This window comes from Astyanax mexicanus, chromosome 3 (genome assembly GCF_023375975.1).
Source record: "Astyanax mexicanus isolate ESR-SI-001 chromosome 3, AstMex3_surface, whole genome shotgun sequence".
Lineage (NCBI taxonomy): Eukaryota > Metazoa > Chordata > Actinopteri > Characiformes > Acestrorhamphidae > Astyanax > Astyanax mexicanus.
This window is the reverse complement of record NC_064410.1, coordinates 34,351,952-34,375,551: the sequence shown is the minus strand read 5'-3', so window position 1 is coordinate 34,375,551 and position 23,600 is coordinate 34,351,952. Positions and strand designations below refer to the sequence as shown.

General features: G+C 38.7%; 3 protein-coding genes across 3 annotated transcripts; 2 read left to right on the top strand and 1 right to left on the bottom strand.

Moving 5' to 3' along the window:
• Positions 1-290: 290 nt before the first annotated feature.
• On the bottom strand, positions 291-2,213 carry LOC103030274 (perforin-1-like). The gene is made up of 2 exons (XM_015607232.3): positions 1,675-2,213; positions 291-1,575 (listed from the first exon to the last, which is right to left on the bottom strand). Exons 1-2 carry the CDS (start codon positions 2,208-2,210, stop codon positions 384-386), a joined length of 1,728 nt encoding a protein of 575 aa, XP_015462718.3. The 5' UTR covers positions 2,211-2,213; the 3' UTR covers positions 291-383.
• A 584-nt stretch (positions 2,214-2,797) lies between these two features.
• Positions 2,798-4,898, top strand: LOC103030592 (perforin-1-like). The gene is made up of 2 exons (XM_049476412.1): positions 2,798-3,456; positions 3,561-4,898. The coding sequence occupies exons 1-2, from the start codon at positions 2,918-2,920 to the stop codon at positions 4,750-4,752; spliced, it is 1,731 nt and encodes a 576-aa protein (XP_049332369.1). The 5' UTR covers positions 2,798-2,917; the 3' UTR covers positions 4,753-4,898.
• A 10,897-nt stretch (positions 4,899-15,795) lies between these two features.
• Positions 15,796-19,342, top strand: LOC125799380 (zinc finger BED domain-containing protein 5-like). Its single transcript, XM_049475924.1, has 2 exons — positions 15,796-16,389; positions 18,665-19,342. The coding sequence occupies exons 1-2, from the start codon at positions 15,796-15,798 to the stop codon at positions 19,340-19,342; spliced, it is 1,272 nt and encodes a 423-aa protein (XP_049331881.1).
• Positions 19,343-23,600: the final 4,258 nt, after the last annotated feature.

Here is a 23,600-nt window from a genome sequence, read left to right as displayed (position 1 = left end):
TGTTGGTTTGCAGTCTTTTTACATAAAAAACACAGTTGGAAAACACTGAGGTGAACTTAAGGAAAAGAGTACACTTTTTCAGTAAAATTGATAGAATTGTAATTTTTTCTTTGAACATTGTGTACTGGACACAGTGTTCCATGTACTGTTTAATAATGTCATTTACAATGCAGCATTTATATAAAACATTTAAAGCTCTTTAAAGAAAGACAATTCACTCAGTTTGTGAATGCTTTATTAAATCATCATTTTAATAAAATCAAAAGTTCAGCAAGCATTCGCAAAGCAGGATTATTGTATTATTATTTTTTCATTTGTCAAACAAGCAATAAGAGCTAAGCTGTTTAAGCAACATAACTGCTGAACATGATCTGGTTCTGCTTTTACAGATAATCACTCTTATAGTAGAGCTTATTGGAGTTGTTCTGAGCTGCCTGGAGTTTCCACATATCTTTAGCCAGAATGCCGTTTCGAGAGCGGAATATTTTGGCCAGCTCGGTGTCCATTGGAGAACGACTATAATTTTCACACCGTTTACCCTGCAGACTGGGAGCACATTTTAATGAATAGGTGTAAAAGAAAGTTCCATGCTTTAAGTAACATGCGTTAGTCACAACTCCACTTTTCAGGTCAATGGAGCACTGTCCAAGAAAGTCACTGTTCCAGTAATAGTCTGCATCGTATATTTTGAAAGTGAGTTTTCGGCCTTTGGACAGCTTGACAGGACCAAACTGAAACGATTCTCTCCACCAGGGATTGTTGTTATTATTAATCACTTGAGTACGTGCGATTGTGGACCCGTAAGAAACTTCAACCGAGCCATCTGTTGCAGTCCATACGTCTCCATATAACCCATTGGCATGGAGGTTGTAAACCCTCAGCGTGGCAAGATTTTTTTCAGCAGGACAGCAGTTGGCAGTAATTACTTGGCTTCTTCTACAGACACAAGCACAGCGATCCCTTACACTAGTGCGATGCCCTATATAACAAGACCCAGAGCAAGCCTTTCGTAAAGCATTTGCAATGATATACTTCTCAATAGCTTTCTTTAGTCCATTCCTAGCAGGGTGATTGTAACTCAGCACGGAGTGCAGGGGTTGAAGAGAGTATCTCACCACATTTGGGATGGTCTTCAGAGATTCCACCCACGCTTTTCGTGCATATGGATGTGAATTAGGAGAGAAAAGGATATCCTCACCATTGATGTTGCCTCCAATAATCTCTGTCTGTCGTTCATTAAACATGGAGCTGAATTTCCTATTTGTACTCATTCTTCTTTTCAGGTCCTGACAGTGTTGGGCCTCTGCTTTCAGGGTGACACCCTTGTACGTACCTGATGCCTCCACATCCAAACAGTCTTTAACTGCTGTTTCGGTAAGGCCACTCATTTCTGCTTTGCAGGTTCTAATGGCTGTTACCGCTTTCATCCTCCCACCTAAATCCACTCCTGTGGTATAGTGTGTGCCAAACTTGTCAATTATGGCTTGATAAGATGCTGAATTATATTTTCGAGGAAGAGACCTAACAGCGCGAAGAAATTCCCGATGCAGTGGTGGTGAAGATGTTATTTTGTAGCTGTGAAGAAATGGACTAATATTTATGATTTGTAGACAAGTAAAGGTAATCTTAAAACATTAAACAAGATTAAAACGTTTAAACTGAAAAAAATCTCACCTGTAGAAGCTACATGTGACATCATGCTTGGTGAAACTGTACTTGTCTTCTTTGGACTTTTTCATTGCGTATGTTGCTTCACGGGAATGAGTGCCTCCTATAGAACCCAAACTGCTGTGTGGCAAACTCAGTCCATATTTCCAGTTGTTTGAAATCGATGAGGTAGAACTTTTCACAAGAGCTTCACTGGAGTCATAAATCTGGCTTACAACCTTCATTGAACACTTCGGAAGTTTTCTCCAGTAGGTCACAGCTGCCGGTATCTTCTGCCTTACATTCTTCAAATATGCGTTCCGATAAATTAGGCAACTGCGGTTCCCTCTGTCCCACTTCTCCATGTCGATCACGTAAGACGCTTTTTGCTCCATCTTCACAACGTCAAAGCCCTCTCCTCCAAGGTTGTATCCAGGTACGAAGTGAGCATTCTTGCATTCTCTTGGCCCACCTAGTTCTGGCTCTTCTTCTGCATTCAGCATGGAGAGAAGAGAACACCACATCCAGCAGGTGACAAGGCAACGGAACATCCACCCCATCATCTGAGACAGAAGAATAAAAAAGTTTTTTTTTTCATTTGACATTAATATTACATTTAAATAATTTTTTAATAACTAGGTCTATATTCATGACATTTAATATATACATTTTCCATAAATATTTTGCAGTGATCAACAAGAAAAGCAAAGTACTTACTAATCTTATCTTTAGCAAAGATGTGAGCTGTCACAGCCCAAATCGCTCATGTTAAATACTAGTGAAAGAAGGACGGCCTTACCTTATATGGAAGTTGAATCGTTATGTTATTTATTTATTTATAGCTCCTAAATTTATGAGCTCTTCTTTAAATTGGTATTTTTTATCTACATTTTAGCCAATATCTAAACCAATATCTATTGAATAATTTTGTTTGCATCAAGATTTATAACAAGATTACAAAAATGTTTTAAACAAAAATTATGAGGTGTGTGTGGGGGAGGGGGTAACTTCAAAGGGTGACCTTACAATTTGTTTGCCAAATAAAGTAAGTCCCTCCCTCTTCCACTAGTATTTAACATGAGTCCTTTGGGCTGAGAAACATCACCTCTTAGCTAAAGATTAGATTAGTAAGTACATTGCTTTCTTTATCGATAACACATTGATATATTTATCAATACTGAATATATTGGAGGTTGGTTTAATATGGATTAAAAAATGTTTAAATGAAATGTTAGATTTATGCTAAAACATTACCTTTTTTCTGTCTCAGATGATGGGGTGGATGTTCCGTTGCCTTGTCACCTGCTGGATGTGGTGTTCTCTCCTCTCCATACTGAATGCAGAAGAAGAGCCAGAACTAGGTGGGCCAAGAGAATGCAAGAATGCTCCCTTCGTACCTGGTTACACTCTTGGGGGAAAGGGCTTTGACATTGTGAAGATGGAGCGGAAAGAGTCTAATGTGATCAACATGATGAAGTGGGACAGAGGGAAACGCAGTTGCCTAATCTATCGAAACGCATATTTGAAGAATGTTAAACAGAAGATACCTGCAGCTGTGACCTTCTGGAGAACCCTCCCAAAATGTTCAATGAAGGTTGGCAGCATGATTTATGACTCCAGTGAAGCTCTTGTGGGAGACTCTACCTCACCGATTTCAAACAACTGGGAAAATGGACTGAATATGCCACATGCCAATGGTTGGGGTTATTTAGGAGGCACTCATTCCCGTGAAACACAATATGGTATAGAGAAGTCCAAAGAAGACAAATACAGTTTTACCAAGCATGTTGTCGAATGCAGCTTCTACAGGTGAGCCGTCCTTTGCTGTTTAAACATTTTAATCATGGTGTATGTTTCAAAAATGGTTTATTTCCCTGTGTACAAATCAAATAATAATTTCTTTAACTCTTCAGCTACAAAATAGCTTCTTCACCACCACTGCATTGGAACTTTCTTCAGGCTGTTAAGTCTCTTCCTCGAAAATATAATTCAGAATCTTATCAAGCCATAATTGACACATTTGGCACACACTATATCACAGGAGTGCTTTTGGGTGGTAGGATGAAAGCTATAACAGCCATTAGAACCTGCAAAGCAGAAATTAATGGCCTTACCGACACAGCAGTTAAAGACTGTTTGGATGTGGAGGCATCGGGTACACACAAAAGTAACGCCAAGAATGCAGAATACCGTCAGTGTCAAAAGCTGAAGAAGAGAATGAACACAAATGATAAATTCAGCTCAATATTTAATGATCGACAGACAGAGATTATTGGAGGCAACAACAATGGTGAGGATATCCTTTTCTCTCCTACTTCACATCCAAATGCACGAAAAGCGTGGGTGGAATCTCTGAAGACCATCCCAGATGTGGTGAGGTACTCTCTTCAACCCCTGCACTTATTGCTGAATAAGAAACACCCTGCCAGGAGAGGCATAAAGAAAGCAACTGAGAAGTATATCATTGCAAATGCTTTAAAAAATGTATGCTATGGGTCTTGTAAGATTGGCCATCGCACTAATCCAAGGGATCGCTGTGCCTGTGTCTGTGAAAGTAGTCAAGTTATTACGGCCAACTGCTGTCCTGCTGAAAAAAATCTAGCCACACTGAGGGTTTACAACCTCCATGCCACTGGATTATATGGAGATGTCATCACTGAAACAGATGGCTCGGTTGTAGTTTCTTACGGGTCCACAATCAAACGTACTAAAGTGATTGACAATAACAACAATCCCTGGTGGAAAGAATCATTTGAGTTTGGTCCTGTCAAGCTGTCCAAAGGCCGAAAACTCACTTTCAAAATATACGACGCAGACACTTACTGGAACAGCGACTTTCTTGGACAGTGCTCCATTGACCTGAGAAATGGAGATGTTACTAATGCATGTTATCTCCAACATGGAACTTTCTTTTACACCTATTCAGTAAAATGTGCTCCCAGTCTGCAAGGTAAACTGTGTGAAAATTATAGTCGTTCTCCAATGGACACCGAGCTGGCCGAGGTATTCCACTCCAGGAACGGCATTCTGGTTAAAGATATGTGGAAACTCCAGTCAGCTCAGAACAACTCCAGCAAGCTCTACTATAAGAGTGATCATCTGTAATAGCAGAACCAGATCATGTCCAGCAGTTATGTTACTGAAACAGCTTAGCTTTTTTCGCTTGTTTGACAAATTAAAAATAAATTTCAAGAAAATACAATAATCTTGCTTTGCCAATGCATGCTGAGCTTTTGCCTTGTATGATGTACTTACTGATTCAATTAAAGCATTCACAAACTGAGTGAATTGTCATCCTTTTGGTCAATTTTTTTTATATACACTTGCCATTTTTTCCCTATTATCTTTGGGGTCTTTTTTACCATTTAATGTTTAACGCCTTTAAATAAGCATCTTATGTCTTTTTATTTACTTCATATTTAGTGACTTTTCCTTATTTTATGGGGACAACTGGGTAAACATAAAATTAATGTGATGGTATGTTTTCTGTGTCATTCTGTGACACATTTTGTATACATCAGTGTTCTTTGTGGTCAGTTTGACCCCAGGCTGTTTTAGCTGAATAAAACATATAAAAAAAACAGCATTTTATATACATTTGTGTTGGATGATGTGAAGATCACTATGACATGCAATTTTATAATCTTCAAAACAAATTTGATCTTATAATATTAAGATAATTGTTAATGCAGTCCTGCCATTTCCTTTAACTAGAGCAGTTAATTTGCAAAAAAAGGTGAGAAAGGGAAAAAGGAAAAACAGCAAGAAATGAAACAATTGGGGTCTGCAAGTTCTTCAAATGTGGCAACTGTGCTATGAGCTCTTCCCTTGACTGCAAAAATGTTTTTTAGGAATCCATCTTAAGTTAATAAAGAAGGGCTCTGCCATTGTGTCTGGTTTGTCTCTGAACCATGAGACCTTATCCTAATGATATCAAATCACACATAATAACAAATCACACATAATACAAATAAAATATATTCCAACAAATACTGTAGTAAAGTACCACCAGAATTTACTGTATTTTATAAACCAATAAACATCTATTTTCTGGTCTATTTTCATACATAAGGCACACTGGATTATAAGGTGCATTTTATGCAACACTTGTTAGGAACAGGGGTGTCGCCATGTTTCCCTTCTAATTCAGCAGGTCTCGCGCTTGGTGAGCTAAGCTACTGAAAGTTAAGTAAACAAAATTCATTACATTCATTGGCAACCTGGGCTATGGATACATGGGTTCCACAAAAGTAGCTTATTTTGGAACAATCTCATTTAGTTCTCAGTTTCCACATAAACGTTAACTAGAAGAAGAGCTACATTTTTCTTTAGACAGCATATAAAAAAAAGCAAATTTACGTTTTCCTAATATAAGATTTTTTTTTATTTGAGCTAAAATTAATTAACCTAAATGAATAAAAACATCAACGGAGTGCTGTTTGATATCATGACCGAATCAGCTAACCGAACTGCAAACAAACATGCAAGCTATGTGTATGGCATAATCATCGGTGTTGGCTGGTTATGTAAAGAATCAGGGCTCAGCCCAGCCAATTATAGGATTTATATATATATATATATATATATATATATATATATATATATATATATATAATCCTATAATCCCCCTGATTCTTTACATAACCAGCCAACAATATATATATATATATATATATATATATATATATATATATATATATATATATATATATATATATATATATGAATATATATGAACAAAGCATTTTATGTAACAATACCATTCATGACAATTTTCTAGTATCCAAATTATAGTTTATAACTTTTACTGTTGTTCATTTAAACACATTACTGAAAAGAACACAGGCCTTGTTGTTATTCAGTGATTCCAGTTTACCTTCAAATTTTAAGTTTCAACCGTCCATTAAACATCACCTTCATATACAGTGGTGTAAACCCTTACAGATTTGTCTTGTTTGTCAGTTTTGTTTTTCCATTGTTTCATACTTAATCTTTTCAGATTATCTAAAAACTTTAATGTCAGGCAAATATTATAAATATAACCTGAATACTAGCACATGCCTCTTCCAACAAATGTGAAGTCTCTTTTTGAACTGCTGCTGATGTAGCATTGCTGAGTAGCCAAAATGCACAGAAAAAGTGCGGCTAAAAAGTGCATTGTGGAATTTTAGGACACAAATACTATGGCAAAGACAGGCTGGCAGCCCAGTTCGGTTATGTTTACTTTATTTAATGTACAATAGATGAACTGGTGAACGCTTGCTGTGTTATCAAGTGCCACAATTGCTCTCACAAACGGGGGAAACAATGGAGTGTGATTTTTTTAATGATTTAAATTAAAGATAGATTAGCTAGTTATAACTTATAAATTAAAGCTAGTTTAGCTAGTCATAACTAATTAAAGCTAGGTTAGCTAGTCATAACTTATGAATTAAAACTAGGTTAGCTAGTTATAACTTATAAATTAAAGCTAGGTTAGCTAGTTATAACTAATAAATTAAAGCTAGGTTAGCTTGTTAAATTAAAGATAGATTAGCTAGTTATAACTTATAAATTAAAGCTAGGTTAGCTAGATATAACTAATTAAAGCTAGGTTAGCTAGTTATAACTTATAAATTAAAGCTAGGTTAGCTAGTTATAACTAATTAAAGCTAGGTTAGCTAGTTATAACTTATAAATTAAAGCTAGGTTAGCTAGTTATAACTAATTAAAGCTAGGTTAGCTAGTTATAACTTATAAATTAAAGCTAGGTTAGCTAGTTATAACTAATTAAAGCTAGGTTAGCTAGTTATAACGTATAAATTAAAGCTAGGTTAGCTAGTTATAACTAATTAAAGCTAGGTTAGCTAGTTATAACTTATAAATTAAAGCTAGGTTAGCTAGTTATAACTAATTAAAGCTAGGTTAGCTAGTTATAACTTATAAATTAAAGCTAGGTTAGCTAGTTATAACTAATTGAAGCTAAGTCAGCTAGTCATAACTTAAACATTAAAGATAGATTAGCTAGTTAACTTAAAGCTAGGTAAGCTAGTTATAACTTATAAATTAAAGCTGGGTTAGATAGTTATAACTAATAAATTTAAACTAGGTTAGCTTGTTAAATTAAAGCTAGGTTAGCTAGTTATAACTAATAAATTAAAGCTAGTTTAGCTAGTCATAACTTATAAATTAAAGCTAGAGCTAGGTTAGATAGGTATAACCAGTAAATTAAAGCTATGTTAGCTAGTTACCTTAAAGCTAGGTTAGCTAGTTATAACTTATAAACGAAAGCTATGTTAGGTAGTTATAACTAATAATTTAATATACGTTAAAACTAGATTAGCTAGTTATAATTTATAAATTAAAGCTAGGTTAGCTGGTTATAATTTAACAATTGAAACTAGATTAGCTAGTTAACTTAAAGCTAGATTAGCGAGGCATAACATAAAGTAAAGCTAAGTTAGCTAACTAGTTAATTTAAATCAAGGTTATTTAACTTATAAGTGTAAACTAGGTTAGATAGTTATAACACACTAAGCAAAAGGCCAAGCTCAAGCCCATTAATTCCCACATTTTTCTCAAGGTAACACTCCTTTGCTTCTTTGTTTAGCTTATGGCGATAAGGAATCTTGCACTTGCTCTTCCCATAGTCCATTTGTTTTGCACCATTATGTGGTTGCCCACACTCTATTGTGAGTCCTGAGCTCAGCTTGTATACTTACAGTCATATGAAAAAGTTTGGGCACCCCTATTAATCTTAATCATTTTTAGTTCTAAATATTTGGGTGTTTGCAATAGCCCTTTCAGTTTAATATATCTAATAACTGATGTACACAGTAATATTTCAGAATTGAAATGAGGTGTATTGTCCTAACAGAAAATGTGCAATATGCATTAAACCAAAATTTAACCGGTGCAAATGTATGGGCACCCTTATCATTTTATTGACTTGAATACTCCTAACTACTTTTTACTGACTTACTGAAGCACAAAATTGGTTTGGTAACCTCATTGAGCTTTGAACTTCATAGCCAGGTGTATCCAATCATGAGAAAAGGTATTTAAGGTGGCCAATTGCAAGTTGTTCTCCTATTTGAATCTCCTCTGAAGAGTGGCATCATTGGCTCATCAAAACAACTCTCAAATTATCTAAAACAAAGATTGTTCAACATAGTTGTTCAGGGGAAGGATACAAAAAGTTGTATCTAACCGATTTAACCTGTCAGTTTCCACTGTGAGGAACATAGTAAGGAAATGAAAGACCACAGGGACAGTTCTTGTTAAGCCCAGAAGTGGCAGGCCAAGAAAAATATCAGAAAGGCAGAGAAGAAGAATGGTGAGAACAGTCAAGGACAATCCACAGACCAAATCCAAAGAGCTGCAGCATCATCTTGCTGCAAATGGTGTCACTGTGCATCGGTCAACAATACAGCGCACTTTGCACAAGGAGAAGCTGTATGGGAGAGTGATGCGAACGCACACCACAAACAGAGTCGCCTGAGGTGTGCTTTTGCAGAAATGGCTTCTTTCGCATCACTCTCCCATACAGCTTCTCCTTGTGCAAAGTGTTCTGTTTTGTTTACCGATGCACAGTGACACCATCTGCAGCAAGATGATGCCACTTCTGGGCTTAACAAAAACTGTCCCTGTGGTCTTCCATTTCCTTACTATGTTCCTCACAGTGGAAACTGACAGGTTAAATCTCTGAGACAATGTTGAACAATCTTTGTTTTTAGATCATTTGAGAGTTGTTTTGATGAGCCTATGGTGCCACTTTTCAGAGGAGATTCAAATAGGAGAACAACGTGCAATTGGCCACCTCAAATACCTTTTCTCATGATTGGATACACCTGGCTATGAAGTTCAAAGCTCAATGAGGTTAACAAACCAATTTTGGTTGCTGTGCCCTCAAACTAACTCAACATACAGTCATTAATGTCTAAACCGCTGGCAACAAGTGAGTACATCCCTAAGTAAAATTGGCCAAATTGTTTACATTACATTACATTACATTACATTTGGCAGACGCTTTTGTCCAAAGCGACTTACAAAATCAAGTACAAAAGTAATAAGAATTAAGATAAACCATTTTAGATAGGGCTTAAAGGAGGTCGAAGGGAAATAAAAGGATAGAGAAGTGAAGGAGGGGAAGAAGGAAATGGGGTTAGAAGTAGTTAGTGTGTTAGAGGTGTTAAGAGAGTAAGTGCTCTTTGAAGAGTTCTGTCTTCAGGAGTCTCTGGTTATCCTGATCTGGTAGTGGAAGGTAGTTTGTTCCACCATTGGGGAACTCTGTATGAGAACAGTCTGGATTGCTTTGTGTGAGTGTTTGGCAAAGCGAGGCGACGTTCATTGGAGGTTCATTGCAGCGGCCGGGAGGTAACGTAAGCCTTCAGGAGTGAGTGCAGGTAGGAAGGAGCCTGTTCTGTCATCACCTTGTAGGCGATTGTAAGAGTTTTGAATTTGATGCGAGCATCAACTGGTAGCCAGTGGAGTTCAATGAGCAGCGGGGTGACATGTGCCCGTTTTGGTTGGTTGAAGACCAGACGTGCTGCTGCATTCTGGATCATTTGGAGTGGTTTTACTACACAGGCCGGGAGGCCAGTTAGCAGGGCATTGCAGTAGTCGAGTCGTGAGATGACGACTGCTTGTACCAGGAGTTGGGTGGCCTGTTGCGTCAGAAACGGTCTAATTTTCCTGATGTTATAAAGCGCAAAGCGGCAGGATCAAGCAACCGAGGCCACATGGTGCGTGAAGGAGAGCTGGTCATCAACCATAACGCCCAGGTTCCTAGCAACCTTTGTCGGTGAGAAAGAGAGAGAGTCGATGCTTATAGAGAGGTTGTGTTGAAACGATGGTTTTGCTGGTATGACCAGAAGTTCAGTCTTTGAGAGATTTAATTGAAGGTGATGCTCCTTCATCCATGAGGATATGTCAGAGACACACTGCGATATCCGTGCAGAGATTGAGTGATCTTCAGGTGAGAATGACAGGTATAGCTGGGTGTCATCAGCAAAGCAGTGGTAGGAAAAGCCACGTGAGTGGATAACCTGACCAAGAGAGGCGGTGTATATTGAGAAGAGAAGGGGACCCAGTACAGAACCCTGGGCAACCCCAGTGGATAGGGAGTGGGCTGAGGACAGCTGTCCTTGCCACGACACCTTGAACGAGCGCCCAGTGAGGTATGATCTGAACCATGACAGCACATTGTCTGAGATCCCCATGTTTGAGAGTATAGTTAGGAGGAAGTCGTGGTTGACCGTGTCGAAGGCAGCCGAGAGGTCCAACAGAATGAGCACTGAGGACTGGCCTGCAGCTCTAGCAGTTTTCAACGCTTCAGTCACAGACAACAGAGCCGTCTCGGAGTGTCCTTTTTTGAATCCAGATTGGTTCAGGTCCAGGAGGTCATTCTGGGAGAGGAAGCCAGATACCTGATTTAAAACTGCTTTCTCGAGTGTTTTAGAGAGAAAGGGTAGTAGTGAGACCGGTCTGTAGTTATCAACCTGGGCGGGGTTGAGAGAAGGCTTTTTAAGCAGTGGTGTCACATGTGCTTGTTGAAAGTAGTTGGGAAAACACCAGAAGTTAAAGAGGCATTGATGGTGTGAGTGATAGCCGGAATGATTGCAGGTGCGATGGTTTGTGCCCAAATAACCATTTTCCCTTCTTGGTGTCATGTGAATTGTTAGTGTTACAAGAGTCTCAGGTGTGAATGGGGAGAAGGCCAGTTAGATTTGGTGTTTTGGGTACAATTCTCTCATACTGGCCACTGGATATTCAACATGGCACTTCATGGCAAGAAACCTCTCTGAGAATATGAGATAAGTGTTGTTTTCCACAAAGATGGCTTTACAGCCTAAAACTGAGATACAGCACAATGCTCAAGGTCGTATAGCAGTTGTCCAGGACAGGTTCCACTCAAATGAGGCCTTCCCAAAGAAGTTGAGTCTACATGTTAAGCATCATATCCAGAGGTTGACTTTAAAAATAGATGCATGAGTGTTGCCAGCTTTGCCGCAGTGGGAGTGGGAGTGGGAGGTCAGCCTGCAGTGCTCTGACCATACGCCACACACTGCGTCTACTTGGTCTCCATGGCACTATCCTAGAAGAGGCTATATGATAAAATATTTACCTTAATTTATATACCTTTAAATATTTATCCCTTATGGTTGCTAAGGTGTTGCTTTGTGGCTAATATGGTATCAGGTTATTGCTAAGGTATGGCTAAGTGGATGCTAATTAGTTGCTGTGTTATTCTAGGTAGGTATTCGAAGGCTTTGCAAAGTGGTTTCTAGGTGGCTGTTCTCTTTCCAAGTGGTTGCTATGGTTTGGCATTTACTGTGCTACAGCTTTACACATGCAGCATTAGGGACAGAGGATGTGATGCTCACAGCTATTTTTGTAAATATTAAAATTGGTTATTGAGTATTGATTAATTAAAATACATACATTTAAATGATTGGCCTTTTTTTTGTATATTGTCATTGGGTTATTGTGTAGATTAGTGCCAGGTTAATATGTATACATGTGCCTTTTTATTATATGAAACATTAGAGACTGCTAATTAGAAGTAAACAAAAAAAATGAGAGAGCAGAACAATGGAACATTTTTGTATGTTCTAGAATGTTTTCTCTGTGACCAGTTTTCACCATCTTCACACTATCTGATGTTTAATGAGGCAGAGCAGTGACACTGGTTTCAGTGGCTTTGATGGGTTATTTATGACTCAGTATCTCTTAGTGTGAAAAATGTTGACAAGAAGCCATCACTACAGTCAGAGAGCAGTATCTAAATACCTACCAAGAAACTCCTATCTACAAAAATATATAATAGCCCAATGTGCCAATGGGTCTAGTTAAATATTAGTCAAAAACAACATAAGTAAACACAAAATGCAGTTTTTAAAATAAGGTTTTTACTATTAAGGGAGCAAACAATCCAAACCTATATGGACCTGTGTGAAAAAGTGTTAAAACTTTAAAACTTAACTGTGGTTTATCACAACTGAGTTTGATTTCTCTATCAAAACCCAGGCCTGATTACTGCCACACCTGTTCTCAATCAAGCAATCACTTAAAGGACCTGCTTGTGACAAAGTGAAGTAGACCAAAAGATACTTGAAATCTAGACATCATGTGAAAATTCAAAGAAATTCAGGAACAAATGAGAAAGAAAGTAATTGGGATCCATCAATCTGGAAAAGGTCATAAAGCTATTTCAAAACTCGAATTTTTGAACTACAGTGAGAGCCATTATCTACAAGTGATAATAATATAGAACAGTGGTGAACCTTCCCAGAGGGGCTGACCATCCAAAATTACTCTAAGAGCGCAGTGACCACTCATCCAAGAGGTCACAAGAGACCCCACAACAACATCCAAAAAACTGCAGGCCTCACTTGCAGTTAAGGTCCGCATTCATGACTCCAGTAGAAAGAGAAAGAAAGAGACTGGGCAAAAATGGTCTGCATGGTAGAGTTCCAAGACGTAAATCACAGGTGAGAAAAATGAAGGCTTGTCTCAGTTTTGCCAGAAAGCATATTAATGATCCCCAAGACTTTTGGAAAAATACTCTCTGAATTGATGAGACAAAAGTTTACAACTTTTAAAATTTTAAAATAACAAAAAAGGAAAGGGATCTAAAGAAAATGTTTGGGCATCCTGCATGGTTGGTATCTAGTAAAACCCCATTGGCAAGTTTCACAGCTTGTTAACTCTATTTGTAGCCAACCATTAACCTTTACTTTTTGTTTGCATTAGTTTCATTATTCTTTACAAAAGTCCAGATCTGTGTGATTCATGGGTTGCCTTGCATGCACTACTCTTTAGAGGTCTATCCACAGATTTTTTTATATGCTTATACTGTGAGGGCCATAAAAAACATTCAGCTTGCACATTTTAAGATAATCTATTATGGCTTCAAATATATTTATTTAATTATTTATTTTTTTCAGATGGTGTCAGTTTTGCTCCTGGAATTTCACCGAATCCATTCGTCCCTCTATCCATGAAAAGTTCCCCAATGCCATTATTTGCAACACAATCTCAAAGCATTATTGATCCATCAATATGCATAATGGTTGGAGAGCTTTTCTTTGCATGAAATCCCGTGCCTCTTTTTCTCTGAACATATTTGCTCATTGATGTCAAAAATAAATATTTTTCCTTGTATGCCCACAAGATTTTTTTCTAAATGCTTATACTAAATTTTGTGGTGAGGATGCTGGAACAATTTAGATACAGGCCACATAAAGGCCATATTTGTGCAGGTGTATAACAGTAGAACAATGAACCACAACTCCAAAATCTTCCTGAAGGTCTTTTGCAGTTAGTTGGGGTTATTGATTTGCCTTATGCTCTGAGCAGCTGTCTTTATTTGTATTTGTCTTGGTCTTCCAGACCTTATCTTGTCCTTAAATGTTCCTGTTAACTGCCATTTCTTAGTAACATTTGAAAGGATATGGCATCCTGAAAAATGTACAAAACCAATATAATACAATGTTGTTAAAAATGTTGAAAAAGTGTGGTTCATTTGTAACTTTATGCCTATGGGAGGTCATTTTTTTCTTCAACTTGTAGATTGACAGAGTTAAAAAAAAGAAGCTGTGAAGTCTAGCTGTTTTGAGAGGGACGGCTCAGTGACACTGAAGAACCAGTTCAGGCCAGTTTAAACCTGATGATCATGTCACAATGTCTTATTATGAGTCAATAGGATGGAAATGCTACCGTTTTATCTTTAACATTCTAAAGACTATACTATGAAGTGTAGAAAATAGAGAATATCATAGGTTGCATGTCATTTTCAACACCTAAACAACACGTTCTACAGTTTGTGATTCTTGAGTTATTGACTAAAAAATAAGTAATTTGCTTTGTAGCACTGTAGCAAAATAAAGTAATACAGGTTTTTATGGATTGTTTCTTTTAGCTATCTTTCCTTCATTCTAAGAAAACTTTTTAAATGAATGTTGTCTCTTGTATATACATCTAAAAAGACAGCTGTCATCATTTTCACTTATTAGTTTGCCAGGTCGCCCTGGTCTCAGTGCAAAAGACAAAACAAGAGGGCTGTGTTCATGAGGCTACATGCAGTGCAAGCAAAAGGGTGCAAAACAGGGCTATTATACACAAGACAGCAGCTTTACAGCTTTACATATTCAGCATTAGTGACATATTTTCTGAAACTCCTATGATCCTCAGAACTTGGTATGAAAGTGGTATGAAAAAGTGGTATGAAAAAGTTTCGGCATCCCTGATCATTTTTGTGTTTTTTCTTTAAAGATCTCCGGTTCAGCAATTTCAGTTAAATATATCATATAGCAGAAATACACAGTGATATTTGAGAAGTTAAATTAGTTTTTTTACAGAATTTACAAAAAGTGTGCAATAACTATTTAAAAAAAATCAAGCAGGTGCATGTATTTGGGCACCCAAACAAAAAAATACATCAGTATTTAGTAGATCCTCCTTTTGCTAAAATAATAGCCTCTAAACCAGGGGTGCCCAACCAGTCGGAGTTTTAGTCGATCGCGAGACGTGTAACCGTGTATTTAAGGCTCTGACAAAAAATAAATGAGGGGCCAGTATGTATTTTCATAATAATAAAATAAAAAAATAAAAATAATTATTTACACAACCTTTTCTGCTTTTCTGGTGCATGCTGGGTATGGTTTGCCACGGTTGCTCGGTTGTAACCAGGGACTTTAAAGCGCGAAGACGAAAAAGCCAGAACAGTGGAAGCTGAAGAGACAATGGCGGAAGCCAAAGAAGCTAAAAAATTATCACTTTCATCCCGAGTGGGAGGAGGACTACTTTTTTACTTATTCAAATTCAAAGTCGGTGTGTCTGATTTGTAATGCTGCTGTGGCCATTCCGATAAAGGGGAATTTGGAGCAACATTTTCTCACGGTTCACAAGAGGTATGCTAAAGATTTCCCAGCAAAATCAGCTCTTCGAACCGAAAAGGTAAATGAACTGAGGAGACAGCTAGCCGCGAAGCAGGCAGTGTTCACGAGACCTGTTAACAGAAGTAAAGCTGCCACGGTAGCGTCTTACCGTGTGAGCCGAGTTCTGGAAAAGCAAAAGAAATGTTTTAAAGAAGGCGAAGTTTTCAAAGAAGCATTTTTGGAGGCTGCAGATGCACTTTTTGCTGACTTCAAAAACAAAAAGGAGATCATGTCGTCTATTCACGAAATGCAGCTATCCAGGAACACCATTACAAGGCGGTGCGAGACCATGTCACACGACATTGAACAGCAGCTGAGAAATTATATTGACACTTGCCTTTGTTTTTCTCTACAATTTGATGAATCGACTGATGCTGTGGATGTGGCGCAGTTATGTGTTTTCATTCGCATGGTTTTTGGTGACATGCCGGCAAAAGAGGAGCTTCTTACAATTTTGCCTTTGAAAGGGCACACAAGAAGGTCGGATATTTTTGACACTTTTATGGAGTTCGTCAGTAAGTCGCATTTACCTCTCTTCAAAATGACATCTATAACAACTGATGGGGCTCCATCTATGGTTGGGCGTACTGCTGGATTCGTTGCTCTTTGCAAACTATCAGAATCTTTCCCGGATTTTTTGAGCTACCACTGCATCATTCACCAACAAGGGCTGTGCGGGAAGATTCTAAATATGAAGGATGTCATGGACGTGACAATGAAAATCGCATGCTCTGTTCGGGCCAGGAGTTTACAGAGGCGTTTATTCCGTGCCAAGCTCGAGGAGACAGGTGCAGACCACACCGATCTGCTGCTGCACACTGACGTCAGGTGGCTGAACCGAGGCAGATTCCTTGAAAGATTTTTGGAACTTTTGCCCGAAATTAAAGAGTTCCTGAAACACTCAACAACCCATGCTACTGCTTATACTCAGCTAGAAGACGGTCAGTGGCTCACTGATCAGCCTTTACATTACATTACATTTCATTTGGCAGACGCTTTTGTCCAAAGCGACTTACAATAATGAAGTACAAAGTAATAGGAATTTAGATAACCCATTTTTAGATAGGGCTTAAAGGAGGTCGAAGGGAAATAAAGGGATAGAGAAGTGAAGGAGGGGAAGAAGGAAATGGGGTTAGAAGTAGTTAGTGTGTTAGAGGTGTTAGGAGAGTAAGTGCTCTTTGAAGAGCTCTGTCTTCAGGAGTCTCTTAAAGATAGCGAGAGATTCTCCTGATCTGGTAGTGGAAGGTAGTTTGTTCCACCATTGGGGAACTCTGTATGAGAACAGTCTGGATTGCTTTGTGTGAGTGTTTGGCAAAGCGAGGCGACGTTCATTGGAGGAGCGCAGCGGCCGGGAGGTAGCGTAAGCCTTCAGGAGTGAGTTCAGGTAGGAAGGAGCCTGTTCTGTCATCATCTTGTAGGCGATTGTAAGAGTTTTGAATTTGATGCGAGCATCAACTGGTAGCCAGTGGAGCTCAATGAGCAGCGGGGTGACATGTGCCCGTTTTGGTTGGTTGAAGACCAGATGTGCTGCTGCATTCTGGATCATTTGGAGTGGTTTTACTACACAGGCCGGGAGGCCAGTTAGCAGGGCATTGCAGTAGTCGAGGCGTGAGATGCCGACTGCTTGTACCAGGAGTTGGGTGGCCTGTTGCGTCAGAAACTGTCTAATTTTCCTGATGTTATAAAGCGCGAAGCGGCAGGATCGAGCAACCGAGGCCACATGGTGCGTGAAGGAGAGCTGGTCATCAACCATAACACCCAGGTTCCTAGCAACCTTTGTCAGTGAGAGAGAGAGAGTTGATGCTTATAGAGAGGTTATGTTGAAAAGATGGTTTTGCTGGTATGACCAGAAGTTCAGTCTTTGAGAGATTTAATTGAAGGTGATGCTCCTTCATCCAAGAGGATATGTCAGAGAGACACGACGATATCCGTGCAGAGATTGAGTTATCTTCAGGTGAGAATGACAGGTATAGCTGGGTGTCATCAGCAAAGCAATGGTAGGAAAAGCCATGTGAGTGGATAACCTGACCAAGAGAGGCAGTGTATATTGAGAAGAGAAGGGGACCCAGTACCGAACCCTGGGGAACCCCAGTGGATAGGGAGTGGGCTGAGGACAGCTGTCCTTGCCACGACACCTTGAACGAGCGCCCAGTGAGGTATGATCTAAACCATGACAGCACATTGTCTGAGATCCCCATGTTTGAGAGTATAGTTAGGAGGAAGTCGTGGTTGACCGTGTCGAAGGCGGCCGAGAGGTCCAGCAGAATGAGCACTGAAGACTGGCCTGCAGCTCTAGCAGTTTTCAACGCTTCAGTCACAGACAACAGAGCCGTCTCGGTAGAGTGTCCTTTTTTGAATCCAGATTGGTTCTGGTCCAGGAGGTCATTCTGGGAGAGGAAGCCAGATACCTGATTTAAAACTGCTCTCTCGAGTGTTTTAGAGAGAAAGGGTAGTAGTGAGACCGGTCTGTAGTTATCAACCTGGGCGGGGTTGAGAGAAGGCTTTTTAAGCAGTGGTGTCACATGTGCTTGTTTGAAAGCAGTTGGGAAAACACCAGAAGTTAAAGAGGCATTGATGGTGTGAGTGATAGCCAGAATGATTGCAGGTGCGATGGTTTGTAGTAAGTTTGAGGGAATTGGGTCAAGCGGACACGTAGTAGGACGGCTACGCGTTAGGAGAGCCAGTGTCTCGTTCTCAGTGAGAGAAGTGAACGCCTTCGGTGGAGGGACACCGGGCTGCAGAGCATGTAGTAGGACTGCTACATGTTACATCAGTAAACTGGTTGCTGATAGCTGCCACTTTTCCAGTAAAGAATGATGCAAGTGTTTCAGCAGTAAGGCATGTAGCCGGAGGAGGAGGGTTCAGTAGTGATTTGAAAGTAGCAAATATTTTCCGGGAGTCTGTGAGGGAGCTGAATTTATTGTGATAAAATTCAGCTTTAGCAGTCGTGATGGTGGCTGAGAAGGAAGCCAGGAGCAGTTGGTAGTTTTTTAGGTCTGCTTGTTTTTGTTTTTTATGCCATTGTCTTTCGGCAGCTCGGAGTTTGGAACGTAGTTCCCTCAGTGAGTTATTTTTTTCTCACCGATGTCACCAATAAGATCAATGACTTGTATCTCGAGCTGCAGGGGAAAGGAAAGCACATTGCCAACATAATCAGTTCAGTGAACGCCTTTAAAACGAAGTTACGGCTGCTGTTAAGCAGGTTGCAAAAGTGTTATCTAAGAAACTTTCCGCACATGGAGGCAGAGCTCCGCCATCAGGGCAAAGACAGTGTGGAACTTGCTCCTTATGAGCAACAAATCCAAAACATTCTGTCGGAGTTTGAGCGCTGGTTTACAGACTTTGCGTCCATTGAGCCCGTAGCTCAGTTTCTATGCTTTCCATTTGGGGAAAATGTTGATGTGGATTGCATTACGTCCAAAGTAGCCACACTCTTCAGCCTGGACGCCAGTGCTGTTGAGAATGAAATTCTCACACTGCAAAATGATATTGAGATCAAATCAAGAGCAACACATGGCATAAGTGACGAGTTTTGGAACCTGCTGTTGAAAGAAAAGTATCCAAGCCTCAGACAATGTGCACTGAATATGACTTCCCTTTTTAGATCAACATATTTGTGTGAGTCTGCCTTTTCACACATGAAAATTATCAAGTCGAAGTACAGAACCACATTGACTGATGACCACCTCGCAGCCTGTTTAAGGCTGGCGCTCAGCTCCTACTGCCTGGATTATGAGAAGCTAGCTGACTCCTCCCAGTGCCAGAAGTCCTACTAAGGTAGAAAAGTGTTTTTTTTATTATTATTCTATCTTGAATTAGGCATAGGCCTATTCATATCCATATACTGTACTTAGAAGAATATGTTAGAAGAGTATCTTGAATTACACATATTCATATCCAAATACTTAGAAATGTATGTTCCGATTTTTTTTCCAGTTGAATTTAAATCCATCTGCCGGTTTCCCTGCCAGTGCCACTGCCCAGTGAAGTTTAGCATTCTGAAATATTGGACTTATCTTCTCCTCCTTCCTGCTTTGAAGTTATCTCTTCTAGAATTTGTGTGTGTGCATGTGTGTGTGTGTGTTAATCTGTGGAATTACTTGTTTTTTTATACAGATTTGGGTTTTGTGACTGCCCAGCCTTTTCTGAACTTTCTTGACTGCTCTTTTCTGTAGTTTTGGTGTGTGTGTGTATGTGGCTAAGAGAGATAGAGATGGTGTGAATTCTAGTGAGATTCTTGTGATTTTTGATGCATTTATAATTTCCTCATTTGTTGGATTTACTGCTTATTCTCCACCTGTGCAAATAAAAAAAACATTTGTGATTGGGGTTCCTTGTTTAAATTATTGCCCGGCCCTTGTGTTTGACTTGGTAGATCTTCTCATGCCATCAATTTCAACAGTAGATCTTGGTTAAAAAAAAAGGTTGGACACCCCTGCTCTAAACGCTTCCTATAGCTTCCAATGAGAGTTTGGGTTCTGGTTGAAGGTATTTTGGACCATTCTTCTTTACTAAACATCTCCAGTTCAGTCAGGTTTGATGGTTTCTGAGCATGAACCACCTGCTTTAAACCACACCACAGATTTTCAATAATATTCAGGTCTGCTTACTGAGATGGTCATTCCAGAATGTTGTACTTGTTCCTCTGCATGAATGTCGTAGTAAAATTTGAGCAGTGTTTAGGGTCGTTGTCTTGTTGAAGTATCCAGCCCTGGCGCAACTTCATCTTTCTTACTGATTCTTGAACATTGTTCTCAAGAATCTGGACAACTGTTTGTCCTGGAATGCTGGAATGCTGTGTTCTTTTTCCGCCATGCATACCGCTCTCCAAATAACTCAATTTTAGTTTCATCAGTCCACAGCACCTTATTCCAAAATGAAGCTGGTTTGTCCAAATGTGCTTTAGCATACCTCAAGCAACTTCTTCTACATTACTGTCCCTTACAGCCTCTACTTATGCAAAGTGCGCTGAATAGTTGAACGATGCACAGTGATTCCATCTGTAGCAAGATAATGTTGTAGGTCTCTGGAGCTGGTCTGTGGGTTGACTATGACTGTTCTCATCATCCTTCTCCTCTGTTTATCTGAGATTTTTCTTGTCCAGCCACTTCGAGCCTTAACTAGAACTGTCCCTGTGGTCTTCAATTCCCTCACTATGTTCCTCACAGTATAAACTGACAGCTGAAATCTATGAGAAAACTTTTTGTATCCTTCCTCTAAACCATGATGTTGAACAATTTTTGTTTTCAGGTCATTTGAGAGTTGTTTTGAGGCTCCCATTTTGCCACTCTTTAGAGAAGATGCAAAGAGGAGAAAACTTGCATTTGGCAAATTAACTCTTTCTCATAGCTGGATTTCAGCACAATTCAATTTTCAAACACATTTTGTGTTGCAACAATTAGTTTTAAAGGTATTTAAATAAATAAAACAACAAAGGTGCCCAAATGTATGCATCTGCCTTACATTGTTTAAATAATTATTGCACACTTTCTATAAATCCTATGAACTTCTCCTATAAATTCTCATCTCATTCTCAAATATCACTATGTTCCTCTGCTATATCATATATTTAACTGAAATTACTGTTAGTGTTATTATTTTAATGCAAAAATGGAAATGCTTTGACCTCCTTTGTATTCTATTTATAGTTTATGTAGATTAATGTCACAGGTAATTTATTATACAAAAACCTATAAAGTTACTGTCTGGCAAGCAATCACTTTAATAAAGAGCTAAGCAACTATCATGAGACAGCTGAACAATGTGGATTTTTTTTGCATGTTCTAAATAGCTTTGTTTTTGCACTCACTTCTCACTATCTTTACACGATCTGATGTTTCTTATGAGTCAGCACAGCAAGACTATGGTTTGAGTGGCTTTCATATGTTTTTTTTTTTTTTTTACTGTGTATCTCTTCATGTGGTAAATGTTTATAAGAAGCCATCACAGTGAGGCTACAGTCAGGCATATGAAACAAATGGGCCTGCCAAGAAACTTGTATCTACAAATATGTATGATAAAGGGTTAAGGCAGTAAATAGTACATATATGTTCAGCATTTGGGGGGAATGGGAATTGTAATAGGAAGAAAATCTGTCTAGTGGAGTAATTGAAATTCAGATTTAAGTAAAGTAAAATCACTATGTCAATTCTTGTGACTATTTAGAAAGTTCGCTAAAGACACATAAAGCTCAAATGTTAAAAATTATCTTAACTAGTACTGAATCTATACCTGTAGACGTGCAGAACAATTTATTCAGAAAATGAACCATTTAAGCATTTAAATGGTTCATTTTTCTGTTTGGTTGGTTTTCTGTTTCCTGCATACTTTGTTAGCCTCCTTTCACCCTGTTCTTCAGTGGTCTGGTCCCCTCTGGCCAACCACAGAGCAGGTATTATTTGGGTAGTGAGTCATTCTCATCACTGCAGTTACATTGATATGGTGACTGAAATCTATTAAGTTTCTACCTGTAATTTTCCTAACATTACATGTTTTCTTATGTTTAGTGCTTTTCCTGTTATAGCCTGTATGTAAGCTACACATCAGGCCTTTACTCTCAGAACTACAGATCAGTTTCATTAGCCCTGTGCAACGCCACAAGATATGCTCTATCAACCAACAGTCACCAACAGTTCATAACAGTTTCCAAATTACAATTAGTAGCTAAATAAAGGTGGTAAACACTGTAGTTTACTATTTGGCACTATGTCTAGACACTTCTGAGATATCTCAGTAGGAATACTGTATTAACCAAAAAAATAATCAAATAACTTAACTCCCATACTAACTTACAAATTGCAAAAGTGGGCAAGCTCCAAACAAAAGGTGACAATTGGTAAAAAATATAGCATGCACAGTGGTGTGAAAAAGTATTTGCCCCCAATGGATTTCTTATGTTTTTGTTTTTTTGTCATACTGATATTTTTGTGATTATCAAACAAACCTTAATATCAGACAAAGATATTATGAGTAAACATAAAAAGCACTTCTTACATGATAATTTTATTTATTAAAGGAAAAAAACTATCCAAACCAATCTAGCCCTGTGTGAAAAAGTGATTGCCCCTAAACCTAATAACTTGATTATGCCATCCTTGGTGGCAACTGCATTCAAGCTTTACAGATAATTGGCAATGAGTCATTCACATCTCTGAGAAGGAATTTTGGCCAACTCTTCTTTGCAGGTTTGTTTTAATTTAGCCATATTGGAGGGTTTTCGAGAGTAAACATCCTGTGTAAGATCATGCTACATCATCTTGGGTTCTTTTGTGACCTCCTGGATGAGTTGTCCATGCCCTTTTGGAATAATTTTGGTCAGTCGGTCAGTCCTGGGAAGATGTCCATGACTTTGTTTTCTCATCTGTTTTTGAATTTCTTCAGATTGGGACATGGAGTATTGCTTTTTGAGATATTTTAGCTGCTTTATGTTGTCAGACAGGTTCTGTTTAAGTGATTTCTTGATTTTATGGGTCTGGCAGTAATCAGGCTTGGTTGTGCTTTGTGAAATTGAACTAAAAATGTGATTTATCACAAAAAAGTTACGGGGGGGGGGGGGGTTATATTTGTTTGATGCTATATTTTGTTTAATATTTTGAAAAATGGAAGTACGACAAAATGTGTAAGGGGGCAAATACTTTTTCACACTATTGTATGTGTGGATTAAATGTGTAGCTTATTGTGTGCATGTTTTTTGTACATATGTTTCTGGGAAATGGCTTGTAGGTAGTACTACATTGGTGAGTGGTATGTGGTCTAAAATGTGTGAAAACCACTGGACTAGAGGATGAACAACAGTATCAATGCAGCAACAGATGAGCTTCTGTATTTGATTTTATATCTACAACATGGAACAGCTTAGCAGAAGTGTCTAATAGAGTGATTGAACACAGTGTTTAAAAACTCATATCATTGCAACACACACTAACACACCACCACCATGTCAGTGTCACTGCAGTGCTGAGAATGACCCACAATCCAAATAATACCTGTTCTATGGTGGTCCTGTGGGGTCCTGACCATTGAAGAACAGGGTGA